At 45.7% G+C, this 17,292-nt stretch overlaps 1 protein-coding gene across 3 annotated transcripts in view; it reads right to left on the bottom strand.

The window, feature by feature from the left end:
- Positions 1 to 3,644: 3,644 nt before the first annotated feature.
- LOC121622331 (pleckstrin homology domain-containing family G member 3) overlaps positions 3,645 to 17,292 on the bottom strand; it is a 35,111-nt gene continuing 21,463 nt past the window's right edge. Inside the window, exons 4-19 of one of the 3 annotated variants that reach the window (XM_041959281.1) lie at positions 17,177 to 17,277; positions 16,554 to 16,623; positions 16,149 to 16,195; positions 15,607 to 15,757; positions 14,894 to 15,025; positions 14,606 to 14,788; positions 13,787 to 13,879; positions 13,031 to 13,117; positions 10,849 to 10,882; positions 10,089 to 10,190; positions 9,938 to 9,970; positions 9,321 to 9,331; positions 8,380 to 8,697; positions 7,252 to 7,341; positions 5,638 to 7,093; positions 3,645 to 5,546 (exon numbers count right to left, since the gene is read on the bottom strand). In XM_041959281.1, coding sequence (XP_041815215.1) covers positions 4,621 to 5,546; positions 5,638 to 7,093; positions 7,252 to 7,341; positions 8,380 to 8,697; positions 9,321 to 9,331; positions 9,938 to 9,970; positions 10,089 to 10,190; positions 10,849 to 10,882; positions 13,031 to 13,117; positions 13,787 to 13,879; positions 14,606 to 14,788; positions 14,894 to 15,025; positions 15,607 to 15,757; positions 16,149 to 16,195; positions 16,554 to 16,623; positions 17,177 to 17,277 — 3,834 coding nt within the window. In that variant the 3' untranslated portion in view covers positions 3,645 to 4,620. The remainder of the gene's footprint in view (positions 5,547 to 5,637; positions 7,094 to 7,251; positions 7,342 to 8,379; positions 8,698 to 9,320; positions 9,332 to 9,937; positions 9,971 to 10,088; positions 10,191 to 10,848; positions 10,883 to 13,030; positions 13,118 to 13,786; positions 13,880 to 14,605; positions 14,789 to 14,893; positions 15,026 to 15,606; positions 15,758 to 16,148; positions 16,196 to 16,553; positions 16,624 to 17,176; positions 17,278 to 17,292) is intronic. The other 2 variants (XM_041959282.1, XM_041959283.1) reach the window with 2 other exon arrangements.

Raw genomic sequence — 17,292 nt, 5'->3', positions numbered from 1 at the left:
CTGTGGTATCAAAGGAGCTCAGACAAGAAGGACTGCACACACGTCCTGCAGAAATGAACTGATGTTCCAGAAAGGACCCGCGAGGCCGATCCAGTTCTTTTCCTCTGTTTATCGAACTGAAGACAAACCTGGAAATCACATGACTGCGTGACAGTGAGTGTTGAGCCAAGCTCCGGGAACTTTGGAATGAACAACATGGATGAACTGAAGTCAAACATTAACAGAAATATAAAATATTATCAGTTGGATCATAAAGGTCTTATCACGCCCTCCACCTCTGCCCTCTCCTAGTGGCAATCCCTCTCCCCTTTCCCTCCTATCTCTCCCTCTTCCTCTCTCACTCCTTCCTCAGGTGGGCGTGTGCAGGCTGGTGTGTGAGGCTCAGACAGGTGCGGTGAATCTGCCTATTAGTAACTCAACTCACCTGTGGCGGGGCGTGGTCTCCCTCTGCCATAAATACCGGCCTCAGTCCGTGGCTCGACGCCGGACCATAAACTACACTCCTTTGGATCACCGCCGCTGCCTTCTGCCTGACGCTCCTCTGATTCCTGACATCTCGGCTTCTCCAACTCTCCAGCCGTTCTCCAGTCGACCCTCTTCCTCTGATACACCTACCCGCTGCCGTCAGCCTCACCTCCAGCTGCTCTGTCCAAACCCATCCCACAGCCGCCTTCAGTAAACCCTCTCTCTCGTTGGTCCTGTTCTGTTAGTTGTTGGTAGCCTTAGTTGTTCCCAGTTATTTGATAGTGGGCCCTAGTTCCTTTGTTGGGTTCCTGTGTTTAGCAGTTTATGTTCCTTTGCTAGTCTTGTTCTCCTGAGTTATATGTTCCCGTCCAGGATTATCACCATCTGGGCTTGTCATTGAATTTGTGAAATTATTCTGCTAGGAATAGTTTGGTGGTTGGTCTCACTTCACTGTTTTTTGTATTCAGCACTCTGGGGTTTTTGTATTCACGTGCTGTAAATAAATTCTTGTATAAACTTCTTTGTGTACTGAGTTCTTCTTCTGCGCCTGAGCCTCTGCCCTCCGAGCCGTGACAGGTCTGGTGAAACACTTTTAGCCTCAGTGCCTTTCATTTTCCAACAAAATGTAGGATTTATTAATAGTCTGCTGGAACGAACACATCATTCTTTCAGTCTTCATGATGATTCTTCATTCTTCTGTCAGCTGGTCCCGGACAGATGATGACGGCATCACACACTGAGTGTAAGACAATGTTAATCATGTGTGATGGAATTTTTACATGTTTCTATACTTTTCTATTTGTTTCCTAGTTTATATAGTTGATCTGTAGTCTGAGCTGTTTTACTGTTGTATTGACTCGAGGATGTCCTGGTGGATCAGCTGTTGTAACCTACTGCAATTAACTCCCAGGCTGCCAAAGTAAATGACCTGATGTTATCACACCTAACTGTAAAGTCCTGAGAACAGGATATCATCCAGTTTTATTGCAGACGACTGTTCTCCTGTTGCCATCTGTTAAACCAGTTCTGCTGAGACCAAAGGCATGTCAGACTATAAGAATGGGGTGAAAACATCTGATCAGGGAGCACAACTCTGAACCGTGTGGTTCTGTGGCTGTGTCTCCTCTCTATACAGATTAAACACTTCATGCACGTTACTTACTTTCCAGAGTGGTTTGTTTGGCTCTCTGTAGGCAGACCGGGAAACTTTTCCACAACACATGACAACATGTTTATGAGGACAGTGTTCATGAAGAATGTGTGTATGAGGACAGTGTGTGTTTGCAGTGTGTATGAGGACAGTGTGTATGAGGACAGTGTGTGTTTGCAGTGTGTATGAGGACAGTGTGTGTTTGCAGTGTGTATGAGGACAGTGTGTGTTTGCAGTGTGTATGAGGACAGTGTGTGTTTGCAGTGTGTATGAGGACGTCTGTATGCAAACACGCTGCACATACGTAATAATGACACACACGTTCTGCTGATCCTGTGCGTTTGGTTTTAATGAGGAACAGAACAGACGTCTCCTGAGCTCATAGAAACTTATTTATAACAGGACACACACAGAAAACCAAAGCTGTAGGAGGACAGTCGGTATATTTGTCTCTCTTTACATCAGGTCTAATAAATAGGAGGTACAGAACAGGAACGAGCCCGTCTGTTAACAGTGGTCGACTGAGGAACACGATGTGCAGGGTGGACCAGTGGTTAAAGGGGAGTCACAGGTTCAAGTCCTGATTCTGGCAGCATGCCACTGCGCAGGTACAATGAAGCCACTCACTAATTTGTACCAGAAAAATCTCATATTCCAGGTGAGACTGGAGGACCAAATCCGGAAATAAATAAATGAGCTTTGTCAAAATAATGTTCAAATAAATCTGATAAATTAAAAAACAGAAAGGCACAAAAAATATGAGAAAAGTAAGTAAATCATAACATGTAGACTGAGGGTGAAATCATTTAGGTCAGTTTAATTTGCATATCAAAGGAAAGTTAACAAAACAGACACCATCACAAAGGAAATCATTTTTACCACTGGAGAAATGAATAGGAGGGTAAATCCACAGCTTTTTTATTTACTATCTTTACATTAAAAAGGTTAATTTCATGACTTCTTTTCATTTATTTCTTTCCTTTAAAGCAGATCTGGTCCTCCATGTATTTATCTGACAACATTTGACTTTAGGCATGTGAAAAATGTTGCTCAGCACTTGTTTCACCCTGATGAATTCATCTGTTCATGAGATTTGATCATTGGCACAATCGATGCCCCGGCACTGCTGAATAATCCTCAGGTGGAGACTCCACTAAAGCTCCACATGAGAAGCTCTGCACCGCTGCTTCAGGTACATTTTATGATCCCATGCCGATGAGGCTGCTCGACTCTTCTGCACACATTAAAAACTCTGCTTTGATGAATCCAGGTGTGTCGGGCAGTTTGTGTATGGGCTGTATGTTGCTGTTATTTTCTTTCTTTCAACAGTCGGTGCTGACAAATTTCCTTTGGTACAACAATCTTATCTTATGACGAGAAGTTTAAACAGTTGTTCACCTGAAAAGTTCAAACCCCGCCTACTTTCTCACCTTCATACAGGTGACCAATCACTGAGTGATGTGATGTTTCATTCAGAAAAATGTCACCAAAGAGTGAAAAGGAATTGATACAGCAGAGCTTCGTCTCGTTTCAGTGGTTAAAAGAAGCTGACACGAGCTCACAGAACATCACACTGCAGGTGTCCCAGTGGAAGACGTTCACCTGGAAAGAAACCTGCTGACAGACTGCTGAAATAACGGCAGGCACCATGTTGATGATGATGATGATGATGATGATATGTTGATCAGAATGTTAATGTGGCATCAAGATTTTTTACAACCCCAATTCCAAAATAGCTGGGACCCAGTAAACCCTAAAAAACCAGAATAATTTCCAAACAAACTGTCTTTATTTCCTGAAGTGTTCCCGAGTCCAGGTATTAATCTCTTTATCCAATCACGTGTTGACAAAGTGTTGACCCTCGCTCCATCCTCGCTGTGAACCACTGAGCCTTTCAATCATGATACTATCACCTGTTACCAATCAGCCTGTTTACCTGTGGAATGATCCAAACAGGTGTTTTTGGAGCGTTCCACATCTTTCCCAGTCTTTAGCTGCTCCTGTCTCAACGTGTTTGAAACGTGTTGCTGCATCAGATCCAGAATCAGCAGATATTTACAGAAATCACTGAAGCTGATGAGCTCAGACAGTAAATATATTGACTTTGTGCTGTTTCCAGGTCAGTTTATGTCAAAAAAAGATCACACATTATCACATTCTGGTTTATTTATTTTACAAGGTGTCCCAACTCTTTTGTAATCTGGGTCATTATGATTCTGAAGTCAAACTGTGGAGAAGGTTGGAGTAGATCTGTCTCTCTACTGGATCCACAGACATGAACTGATGCACTTGAAACACGTGACTCTGGAGAATTAGTGAGTTCATCGAGGTGTTGAACTGTTCCCTTGATTTAAAAATAACGAGCTGCAATGTCGAGTAGTGAGAGGTAAAATGTAGTGGTTAGTGTTTTATAGCAGGAACCCACACAGACGAGGCTCAGTCTAAATGATGGAGCGTTAAAGTTTCTGTTGTATCATGAGAAGACGACGATAAGAAGACAGATTTCTTCGTGTCTGTTTGAGACACTGAGAACGACTGACGAGGAGAAACTCCCAGAACACAAAGAACATCCTGTACAAAAAGGAGCTTCAACAAATAATCTGACTGATAATAATTTGTCCTTAATGTATAAAGATATTTACATATATTTAGATATTTATCTACAAAATGCCAGAAAGGAGACCGGGGGAAGATCTTGTAATCTCATGATGGTGTTTTTGGATCTTGAGAACGTCTTTATCATCTTTATTGTTTCATGATCTCCACATTTACACATTTTCTGGCGTGAACTCAAAATGACAAGCTGCCAAATCAAATTAACTTTTAGAATAATTACAAATAATTCTTAAATAATGGCAGGAAATAGAGCAGAGTTTATCCTTTCTGGCTGTAGAATTTGTTTTGTTGGGAAAACTCTGACAGGCTGATCTGCTCGCTGCTCAGAGTTAAAACACGTTTTAACTCACACGACTGGTTCAACAACCGGGTTTTACAGTGTTGGTTATTCAGCTCAGGCTCTGGAACTTTTCTCTCAGATTTCTCACAATGCTCTGCTGACCGGCGGCTGTCTTCTGTCCAGAGTTTGGACTCGATTTCTTGGACTCCTCGTCCCGATCGGTCGAGGACGCCGCCGTGGTGTCGAGCTCTTGAGGCCTCGCCAGCTCAGTTTTGGCTTTCGCCTCCTCCCTCTGTTTGTATTCGTCAGACTCCTGATAGACCCGGCAGCGGTCAATGACGGCCATGATAGAGATCTTCTCCCTGCTGGTCGGTGACCGGATCTGAACATAGTTGTCTTCCCCTTCTTCATCTTCTTCTTTAGCAGGCTCCGACTCCGGCTCTAGAACCTTCTCCATGACGATGATCTGGTGTTTGGGGTTGTTCGGTAGCAGCGCCTCAGCTGCGACATAGTAACCGTTGTGGTTGCCATTAGCGACCTGGTCCTGGAGTCTGTGCAGCTCACTCATTTGTGCTTCGCTCAGCCGAGGGTCCAGAGAGTTGGCTCTGTGAAGCCGCTTTCTGCGCTCCTCTCGGCTGGCATCCCAGGTACCATGAGGTTTGTACGAAGGAACCTCCCCGGAAGCTCCATCTGGGAGGAAGAAGCTGGAGGAGCAGCTGGAATGCCTCCTCAGACCCCCATCGAACATCTGCCCCGGAACAGAGCAACTCCGACTTGCTGGGCTCTTCTGACCGTGGTCAGAGTATTTGGAGCGGAGTTCTCGGACGTCGGGCCAGTTAAAGCTCTCGATGGAAGAGGACTGAGGGGGGCTGAGGGGGCTGCGGGAGCGAGCCCGACCCGGGAAGACCACCCTCGAGCTGTTCACCGAGCTGCATGTGAGGCCCGAGGTTGGAGATCGGATCTGGTCTACGGGGCTCAGTGGTAAAGAGGTTGCCTGGTTATTAGAAACCAGCGGTAGAGTCAGGTTGGGTTTACCTGCAAAAAAAAAACATAAACATAAAACAGTTCTGCGTTTTTTCAGAGGAGCCATGAATTAATAAAATCTGAAGGTAGTCCGTCACAGTACCTGCACTCTCCTTCTCCTCCAGCACACAGGGCAGGCTCTTCTTGCCAATCAGAACACCCTGACTCCGCTGTCGGACCACCGGCTTGGTTGTTTTGATTCGCTGGCTGTACTGACGAGCAAGATGGAGGACTTTGCTCTTCGTCGTGTCTACGTCATCCAGCTGGTTTGAATCCTCTCTCGGCCTCTGCCCCTCTGCCTCGGCCTTCAGCTGAGCGACTCGAGGAGCTGGAGCCCTACGGACGACCGCCTCTTCCCCGAACACCTTCGGCGATTCCTTCAGACTTCCTGTCTGATTGACTCCAGAAGCTTTGTGTTTGAGGGGCGAAGGACTCGTGGATTCCTCCGTGATGGTGCTGAGGTCAGATGCTCCGCTCTCTCGGTCGCAGCTTTTGTTTGAGGTCTTCGTCGTGACGGGAATGCCGACGCTGGTAGCTTTGGGGTTTCTTGGAGCTTCTCGATATCGTTCGCGCCCTTTGTCTTCGCTCTGGGATCTGGTGATCTCTCGCTCCATTGTCTGCCAGATCTTGATCATTTCAGATGAAGGTCTGAACTCTTCATCCTCGTATGGATTGTCCTGCACACTTTGAGATATGGACCCATGGCATTCTCCTGAATCTTCTGGATCTGTGTTTCTGTTTAAAGCTGAGTTTAACTCCGCTGAAAAGGGGTCAAGACTAGAAGACGTGGTCACAGTGGAGGGATTTGGTTGGATGGTTTCATCCTTTGGGATGCTGTTTAACCGGCTGACAGAGCTCCTGACCAGTCCAGTCGGGATGTATGTCAGGCTCTCTCTGCGCTGGAGGCTGAAGGAGGCATCCTGATTCTCTGCGTTCTCATAGTAACTCCTGATTTTGCAGATGAGTAACTGGTCCTGCTTGGACAGGGTGGAGTCCCGCCTCCGCCGAATGCCTCTGTCAGCATCAAACAGGCTGTCGTCCCGAGGAGAGAGCAGGGTTAAATCCGTTACGTTGAAGGTCTCTGCAGGATCCGAACAGACACTGTTGAGTCGCAAAGGTCGGTCAGTGGGTTCGGCGCTGAGGCTCAGACTGCTGCCGGTCCTGCTCGGTAGACGTGGTGAAGCACAGCTGAGGGAGCAGGCGTCATCCTGGACCAGGCTGCCTCGTTTGATGCTGTTGGTGAAGTGCTGAGCGATGGCGCTGGCTTTGTCCAGGACAGAGGAAGGCAGGATGCTCATGGCTTCACCCTCTTTCTCCGGTACCTCCTCGTCCTCGGAGGATTCCCCGCTACTCAAGGCTTTTGAATCTGAATCAGGCGTGGCAGAGGATGGTTTCTCTATGTGCTCTGGATCTCTTTCAGGTTTCAGTTCTTCTGAACTTTGAGGGGACACTGAGACCCTGGGAGGCGTAGCGGGCAAACTTTCTGGATCAGAGAAGGGTTCTGGTTCAGGGTTTTCTGTCGGTGCAGACTTTTCCTGTGGCGACTCATCTGTGGAGGCCTAGAAAAGACAAAAATCCAAAGCAGGACAAAAATATCTATCAGCTTGAACGAAGCTAAACTCTTCAAAAACTGAAATAAAACATGAGACAGAAAGATAAAACCTGCTTCGAGGGAGAAAACCAGAAGAGACAGTCGGACCAAGTTGCTGGTATTTACCTGCTCAGCTTCACCTGGCTGGTCTTCTTCAGGAAGTCGTCCATCTTCTTTGTTACAGCCGTTAGAAGAGACGGCGCCCTCCTCTGCCTCCTTCAGGAAGAACAAACACATTAAACACACCCTCAAATAAAAAGGCACATTCAGTCCCTGCAGAGCAAACGTGTGTTTGGAGTTTAAATATCAGATTACAAACCATGACTGGATTAGAGTTCATCTCTGCTGTGTTTAAAATAAAAACACGTCCGCTCATCTTTAAAGGGTCATTTCACCCGAACGACAAAAAAATCCTGCTCTCCTCCAAAACACTGTGGAGAATTTATAATAATATAATTTTTGGGTAATTTGAGCTTCACAAATTAATTCCAATCACACCAACTGCAAAGTGGAGGGACCAGAAACCTCAGCGACAAACATCTCAGGAAATAAACGTATTTATTGGTTAGATGAGAGACGTGAATTGACCCTTTATGTCAGAATGAACAAAATAATATGAGTTCAGTGATGAATCCACCGCAGCAGCTTTGCAAATTAAAAAAAAATCAGTGTCACACCAAACAAAGTGATGAATGAGTCTCATGCAAATAACAGCAACCAAACACCAAGAGGCAGCAGCAAACGTCTGCTTCCACAAAGCCCGAAGACCTGAAGAGTTCTTTTTGGTGCAGGTCAGGTGTCCGCCGAAGCTCCATGAAAGCAAAACAAACATGAAATGAGGTAAAAAGAATGAAGCGACACTGAAGAACAGCTGAGCATTTTAACAAACTGTCTCGTCCTCAGTTTACGACGAGAGGATTTATGAAAATGCTGAACTGAACTCCCAGTTTTACTGATGAATTCTCGCGCTGGGTTTGGACTCTACATGTCCGAAGAGTCCGCCACCCTGCTGTCGCTCAGCCCGCCGAGCCTGAACATGCAGCTCGGCCGCTGTTAGTTCCACACATGAAGCTCATGCAGCAGAGAACTGAGAGCTCCAGAGCAGCAGACGGCAGGAAGCGATCGCTGAGCGGAGAGCGCTGTTATCCGTGACCGTGGCATGTTACGGAGGTGGAGGAGGATGGGCAGGGGGCAGGTGGCGGCCATGTTGGAGGAAACATGAAGATGAAGAGCAGCTGCGGCAGAAAGCCTCACCGTCACCACGACCCTGTAGTGCCAGCAGGAGATGGCAGCTAGCACGGAGCTGGCGAAGTCGTCTACCTGGTTGTCCTCAGGCAGAACCTCCGGCTCGCCGTCCTCTGCAGCCCTCTGCCCCGCCTCTTCCTCCTCTTCCTCGCTGCAGATCAGTCGCTCCGGCGAGCCCTTCCTGCTGCCGAGCTCCTCCTCGTCCTCGTCCTCCTCGGTGGCCGGGTCAGCCCCGGACTCGGCCAGGCTGGAGGCCAGCGTGCTGCTGCTGCTGACGGCCTGCAGAGGGCGTCTGTCCCCCGGTAACACCCCCTCGCTGTCTGAGTGCTGCAGGACATCACACACTCTCTCTGTCTCTCATCTTTTGTAAGACTGATAAAGCAACAGTGGGGGGCTACCTGCTCCTCAGTCCCCCAGGGGCCCCGGGAGCTTTAGGTTTACTCTGCGTCAGCTGGTTCTACAAGGTTTGATACCAACAGCTGTTTAGCAAAGTGAAGCATTAACACACGAAGTCAGATCGAGCCTCAACCAGACTGTTTCAGATTGGACAGGAGACGATCAGCTGACTGAGGAGGAGACGATCAGCTGACTCTGATTCACCTCCTGCAGTATCTCTGCCTCCTCTTTAACTCTCTGGCGCCCCCCTGAGAAGGTTCTTGTCTTTGTCCTGGATGATGGATTAACTGACTGAGGAGCACAGTGAGGACTTCATTCCCCTCCTCCCCCTGTAATCCGGTCTGAACGGAGCTTCAGACCATCACGACCTGATCTCATGGCCCCCTCCAGTATCCAGTTTCAACACCTTAATTATTTTAGTTTTCATGGACCAAGTCCAGCTAGTCTTTAAACAGAACTGTCCATCTCCAGCCCAGACAAGCCTGCACCCGTCCCTCTCTGATCTACAGCGGTATCAACACGGTCACATGTGAAACGAACGGCTTGTTTCTTACCTTTAAGACGGCTGTGATGAAGAGGAGAATCAGCAGCAGGGGAAGAAGAGCAGACAAGATGATTGGTTAAACACAGACAGCAAACATGTTCACTGTAATTTATCTAATTATCTAATCAGAGATCTGATAGGAAGACTCCTCTGACCTCTGGATGATCTGCAGATCATTCATTCAAACGTTTGAACACACAAATACAATCAAGTGGAACAAAAACTGTGGAACCATGTTGGATCTGGTTCGGTTGTGTGTTGGCTTGTTTGTCATGTTTTCCAGAATAAAATACAAAAACACTCATCAGTCAATCAGAAAAGGGCGCTTTTATCTTGTGGTGCTTTCAAGGACTCTCCTACAACAGACAGATACTAGATTTTTCAGGCTGATTCACCAATCACGTGCTGAGATTCACTGAAGCGGTTGTTGAAGAACGGTTATTATCTGCCTGCATGTTGACTGAAGAGAAACTAGATGATGGAAAATAATGAGCAGACCCAAAAAGAACAGGTTTCACCTGAACCACACCAAAACATCTAAGTGTCAGCTCAGCGGACAGAAGAACGGGGCAGTGAATCTAGCAAGAGACAGGAAGTCGCCTCAGTAGCAACAACGTGAATTCTTACCTTTGCTGCTCTTCAGTATTTGTTTGGTCGGCTCTGAAGAAGAACAAATGAAACAGACAAGTTTCTACATTTAAAGATCAAAGGAAAATATCGATGGAAGGAACAAACAAATGTATAAACAGGAAGTAGTTCATGCTGTTTGTGTGTTTACCTGACTGTCGTCGCCCCTGACGACCATCTTGTGGAAGCTCATCAGAATGACAAGACAGAGCTTTCTTCAGCCGTTCAGGACTGTAGCGATACCTGGGAGGATCTACAGGTGAACAACAATGACATCATCAACCTCATCACCTCAACAATGACAACAACAACATCAACAACAACAATAACAACAACGACATCATCAACCTCATCAACCTCAACAATGACAACAACAATAACAACGATAACAACAACAAAAACAACAATGACAACAATAACAACAACAACATCAACAACAATAACAACAATAACAACAATAACAACAACAACATCAACAACAAAAACAACAACATCAACAACAATAACAACGGCATCAACAACAGCAGGTAGCGGTCAGTGTCGGTGTACTTCTTCTAAGTATGATGTTTGATCGACATGAAACTAATGAGCTCTGTCAAGGTTTCTGAAATGATTTCAATCAGCTGAGGTCACACACACACACACACACACACACACACACACACACACACACACACACACACATCTAAACACACATGAATACATCAGTTGTAATAATTCAGTTAAACAAATCAATATAACACTAATCCCGAGGTACTTCAGTACTTGTACACTGTGGTACTTGAATGAAAGTAAAGAATGGGAATACTTTCAGATATCATAATAATTCATCGTCTTTAAACATCACAGTTAAATCAAAAACACTTTAAATTGTTTCGTTGTCTTCAAACAGCTGAACAACATTTACTCACAGATGGAATTCATTTCCAAGATGGCGTCTTTAGCCTGAAACAAGAAGACGACAAACAGCAGACATTTCTATCTTTGATGGTGGTTATACTGGTCAAACTGCTGGTTATACTGGTGTGTATACTGGTGATACTGCTGGTTATACTGGTGTGTATACTGGTCAAACTGCTGGTTATACTGGTGTGTATACTGGTGATACTGCTGGTTATACTGGTGTGTATACTGGTCAAACTGCTGGTTATACTGGTGTGTATACTGGTCAAACTGCTGCTTATACTGGTCAAACTGCTGGTTATACTGGTGTCCATACTGGTCAAACTGCTGGTTATACTGGTGTGTATACTGGTTTCCATACTGGTGATACTGCAGGTTATACTGGTGTGTATACTGGTGATACTGCTGGTTATACTGGTGTCCATACTGGTCAAACTGCTGGTTATACTGGTGTTTATACTGGTGATACTGCTGGTTATACTGGTGTCCATACTGGTCAAACTGCTGGTTATACTGGTGTCCATACTGGTCAAACTGCTGGATATACTGGTGTTTATACTGGTGATACTGCTGGTTATACTGGTGTCCATACTGGTCAAACTGCTGGTTATACTGGTGTCCATACTGGTCAAACTGCTGGTTATACTGGTGGTTATACTGGTGATACTGCTGGTTATACTGGTGTTTACACTGGTGATACTGCTGGTTATACTGGTGTCTATACTGGTCAAACTGCCGGATATACTGGTGTCCATACTGGTCAAACTGCTGGTTATACTGGTGTCCATACTGGTCAAACTGCTGGTTATACTGGTGTGTATACTGGTGTCCATACAGGTGATACTGCTGGTTATACTGGTGTGTATACTGGTGATACTGCTGGTTATACTGGTGTCCATACTGGTGATACTGCTGGTTATACTGGTGTGTGTACTGGTCAAACTGCTGGTCATACTGGTGTCCATACTAGTCAAACTGCTGGTTATACTGGTGTCCATACCGGTGATACTGCTGGTTATACTGGTGTCCATACTGGTGATACTGCTGGTTATACTGGTGTCCATACTGGTGATACTGCTGGTTATACTGCTGGTTATACTGGTGTTTAAACTGGTGATACTGCTGGTCATACTGGTGTGTGTACTGGTCAAACTGCTGGTTATACTGGTGTCCATACTGGTCAAACTGCTGGTTATACTGGTGTCCATACTGGTCAAACTGCTGGTTATACTGGTGTGTATACTGGTGTCCATACAGGTGATACTGCTGGATATACTGGTGTTTGTACTGGTCAAACTGCTGGTTATACTGGTGTCCATACTGGTCAAACTGCTGGTTATACTGGTGTCCATACTGGTCAAACTGCTGGTTATACAGGTGTGTATACTGGTGTCTATACAGGTGATACTGCTGGTTATACTGGTGTGTATACTGGTGATACTGCTGGTTATACTGGTGTCCATACTGGTGATACTGCTGGTTATACTGGTGTGTGTACTGGTCAAACTGCTGGTCATACTGGTGTCCATACTAGTCAAACTGCTGGTTATACTGGTGTCCATACTGGTGATACTGCTGGTTATACTGGTGTCCATACTGGTGATACTGCTGGTTATACTGGTGTCCATACTGGTGATACTGCTGGTTATACTGCTGGTTATACTGGTGTTTATACTGGTGATACTGCTGGTCATACTGGTGTGTGTACTGGTCAAACTGCTGGTTATACTGGTGTGTATACTGGTGATACTGCTGGTTATACTGGTGTGTATACTAGTGATACTGGTGTGTATACTGGTGATACTGCTGGTTATACTGGTCAAACTAATGGTTATACTGGTGTGTATACTGGTGATACTGCTGGTTATACTGGTGTCGATACTGGTTATACTGGTGTCCATACTGGTGATACTGCTGGTTATACTGGTGTGTATAGTGGTGATACTGCTGGTTATACTGGTGTCGATACTGGTTATACTGGTGTCCATACTGGTGATACTGCTGGTTATACTGGTATGTGTACTGGTCGTGCTTGGTTCTACTGATACCGTGTGGTTTGATTTGTATTTTCTCTTGATGTGACAATAAGGCTGTAGGCCGACCAGTGAACACTCTGTGGAAGCTAATGGGGTTCCGATAAAGAAGAGCACTGGTCATACTGTGGTTAAACTGGTGTTACTGGTTTCTGACCTTCTGTGGGATGATTGCGTGGTGGTTTTCCAGAATGATGCGTTTGATGTGATGAGCCCACAGCTTCTTCTCTTCCACCGTCTTTGCCTGGAAACATTAAAACATCAAAGAAGCCTTTCATCGCTGCAGATTCAGTCACATGCACATGAAGAAAATAAAAAACTAACTCAGTAATTTACTAAATCAGTCAATAAGAAAAATAGCAAAAATAAAGAATAAGTGAAATGATGGGACTGAGTCGTCCTGGAACTTATTCTGAACTTCAAAGGTAGCTGAAATAAAGTTTTCTACTTGTTCCAAAATTCAGCAGTCTACGAGAAAAGACTGCAGAGTGAAGCAGAACGTGATGAAAGTCATGAAAACAATGTCCCAGCCGCAGTAAGAGATGATATTTAAACTTGTAAAGAATAGTCTGATAAACAAACTAACTTCTGAGATGATATCCTGTCGTCATGGTAACAACATGGTATAATTCAGCTGATTTATCTCCTTCCTTTATTTCTTTCACCAAACTTTGTTTCCAGAAACTTTTAGAAAACTCGCTGCACAAAGTCACCAACAGATTAAAGTCTGAGGTGGAGGACAGGCGTAGGACAGGTGGAGGACAGGCGTAGGACAGGCGGAGGACAGGTGGAGGACAGGCGTAGGACAGGCGTAGGACAGGCGTAGGACAGGTGGAGGACAGGCGGAGGACAGGTGGAGGACAGGCGGAGGACAGGTGTAGGACAGGCGGAGGACGGGTGGAGATGGTCTCACCTGGACAGTGTGAGGCTGTTTGGGATGTTTGTAATGAGTCACGCTGAAGCTCAGAGAGTCTTTGGCGCTTTCAATCAGCATGAGAGTGGAGCACTGAAGCAAAGAGAGAAATAAAGACACATTTCGACTAAACGTCTGTTTGAAGAGTCAAACTACTTTCATGTCTTATAATCTGACTTTCAGCAGCATCTGAATCTCCCATCCGTTAGCTCTTGTCTGTTAGCTCTTGTCTGTTAGCCCCCATCAGTTAACTCCCGTCTGTTAGCTCCCGCCAGTTAATTCCCGTTTGTTAGCCCGTGTCTGTTAGCCTGTGTTTGTTAGCCCCTGTCTGTTAGCCTGTGTTTGTTAGCCCCTGTCTGTCAGCTCCCATCTGTTTGCTCCCATCAATTAACTCCTGTCTGTTAGCCCTGTCTGTTAGCATTCCATCAGTTAGCAACTCTCTATTAGCTCCCATCTGTTAGCTCCTGTCTGTTAGCTTCCATCAGTTAGCACCTCTCTGTTAGCTCTGGTTTGTTAGCTCCCGTCTGTTAGCACCTCTCCGTTAGCCCCTGTCTGTTTGCCCCTGTCTGTTAGCACCTCTCTGTTAGCACCTGTCTGTTAGCTTCTGCAGCGTGGAGCTTATTTCATGTTTTAAATAACACAGCGCCATCTCTCTGCTGAGGCAGTGCAACACAACGTTAGCTTTTCTCGGCTGCAGAGTCTTTCCGTTTGTCCTGATCACGCCGTGTTTGCTTGGACGTGGTTCAGTTCTAGACTGTCTACGCTGTGAAGCACTTTGATATGAATCTGGTGTTTGTGTGTTGCTTCGGTGCTTCTCACAGAGATGTGCGTCTTGTACACGTAGTGCTCGCCGCGGCGTTTGGTGATGAGCAGCATGCGGTCGAACAGGAAGAGCGTTCTCTCGTTTTTAGCCCGATGAACTTTGAAGGTTCCCTCCAGAACCAGTTCTCCGTACGTGGTGAGGTCCGGACCTTTCCAGTTCAGCAGCAAAGACTGAACCTCCTGAAGAAATCACAGGAAACAAAGAACAAAGGCAGGTCGCTGTTAGCTTAGCTTCATATGAATACTGCTGTTTTAGCCCCTCCTCACTGTGAACATGTGACTGACCTGCAGTCTGACGGCGTGTTCGTGTTTCCTCTTCATGTCGTTGATGTACCAGGCGACTCCTGTCATGGTGTAGATGGCCTCCTCCACCACCTCATACCCCTCCTCCTCCGGGTCAAAGTGCTTCGCTATTTCCTGCACAAACATCATCATCATCATCACCATCTCAGTGATGCTTTCATGTTCTCGTGTCTTGGCTGCTGTTTGGCTTCAGGGTGAACTCAAATGAAACCTCAGCTTCAGCTGGTCCAAACAGCAGCTGTTCTGCCTCCATCCCATCAGCCTTTAAAGCACCTGTTGATGCTTCAGGCAGGACTCTTCTAAACGTTCCTGAATCCTCTTCAGGACTAAAGGTGACTGGCAGCTCTTATAAAAAGCCTTTTTATTAAAACTTCTGAAATGTTTCGTCTATTCGATTTGTTTATTTCACTCTTTTTGTACTTTATTTCACGGTGAAATGTTTTCATCTGGATTTTACCTGTAGGCACTTTGTGAACTTGTGAAGAAAGGTGCTGAATAAATTCAGTTCGATGTTATTAACTTTATTTATAAAGTGCTTTCGTGCTATTCAATTGAACTTTATTGTCATTAAACCTGAGTACAACAAAACATGTTGAGTTTATCCTGATTGGTTGTGACATCACTCTCCTGTTTCCCAGAAAAGATGAAATCAAACTACATGACTGAGGAAAGCATCCAGGTGTGCTGTGTCGTACCTGGAGCAGCAGGTGGTATTTGAGGATCCTCTGAACTGGTTTGAGCAGGTATGAACCGAGTGGCAGTGAGCGCTTCAGTGATGCCTGACGTTCCCGAAAAAACTTTGCCAGAGATTTATTCCTCATACACTCCGTCAACGCTGCAACCGAACTGCGGCAGGGTGAAAAAGACAAAAGGTGTGAACTGGAACACTGGTCTTATCAGATGTGAACAGGTGTGAACAGGTGTGTACCAGTATAAACTGGCTCAAACAGGTCGAAACAGATGTAAGCTGGTAGAAATCTGTACAAAGGATGTTTAAATGAGTGAAATCAGATGTGTGATAGAAGGTGCTGTTAGCAGGTGTAAACAGGTGTGACCAAAGAACCAGGTGTGAATGAGTAGAGGCAGTAAAGCAGCGTGTGAACAGAAAGAACCCGGTGTGAACGTTACGATGTGAAGGAACAACCAGACAGACTCAGTCTGAGATACTGCTGAAAGCTGCTGAAGGGACCCGGTGGTCCTGAAGTACTCGCTGTATGATCCTGCAGTCAGTACTCACTTTGGGTAGTTGGTGCAGTACTGTGTGTAGATCTCAAAGTACTCGCTCTGAAATGAGACATCATCGCGTTTACACCAAACAGAAATTAAGATCATTACATCTGATATTTTTACATGTTTCAGTGTGATGGTGAGAATTTATGAGAACCACAAAAACATCGTTTATCTCCAGAAAAAGAAACAAGTCGCGACCAATCAATCAGTCAATCAATCAGTCAATCAATCAGTCAATCAATCAGTCAATCAATCAATCAATCAATCAATCAATCAATCAGTCAATCAATCAATCAGTCAATCAATCATTTTTCTCTAAAGCATAGCATTGATTAGAAACACTTTGTTTTTTAATTTGAAGAGAAATATTCGTGTTAACATTGAGGACGTTCAGTGAAAGCTGTCAGTTCACCTTCATGACGAAGCACCTGGCCACGGCGACGGGGTCGTTGTCACACAGGTCGAGATCCTGAAGCAGCTCGCTGTCGACAGGAAACAGCGTCACCATGACGACAACAACAAAGCAAAACCTCACATCTCCACTGCTGCTGAGCTAGCGTCAGTCACAGGTCCCTTTAGCGGCTCCTTCTGGAGCTTTCGACGCTTCACTTCTTCGGCAGGTGGAGTGAAAGCGTGAAAATGGACTGAAAGTGATCGATTCTTTTTCAGAATGAACACATGTGACCACGATGAGTTCAAGGACAGCTCTATCTGATGATGAAGAGCTCCAGAGACTCGGTCACAGTCGAGTGTTTCCCTGAATCACATCTTCATCACATCTTCATCACACGAGCTGACATTAATCACCCAGTTTTTACATCCAGCTCAGCCTCAAAGGGCAGCTGTTCTTCATCCTGTCATTAAATGTGAACTGACTGAAATCTCCTTCATCAGTAGAAACTCGCCGTTTCATCGCTGTCACTGCTCATCACTGACCTCACTGTTCACAGATCTGCTCTGCAGCTTCTCGTCACTGCGCCTGACGGACAGGTGACCATCAACCTGCAACATGAACACGAACCCGAGCTCGCTCACCTGTTGAACTCGTAGATGTCCTCGATGTTTCCGAACAGAGAGCAGACCTGCTCGGGACGGATCGACAGGTCGCACTGATCGATGATGTGAGCCAGGTAATCCTGGGGGGAGGAGGC

Source organism: Chelmon rostratus, chromosome 18 (assembly GCF_017976325.1).
Source record: "Chelmon rostratus isolate fCheRos1 chromosome 18, fCheRos1.pri, whole genome shotgun sequence".
Lineage (NCBI taxonomy): Eukaryota > Metazoa > Chordata > Actinopteri > Chaetodontiformes > Chaetodontidae > Chelmon > Chelmon rostratus.
This window is presented reverse-complemented; position numbering and strand designations above follow the sequence as displayed.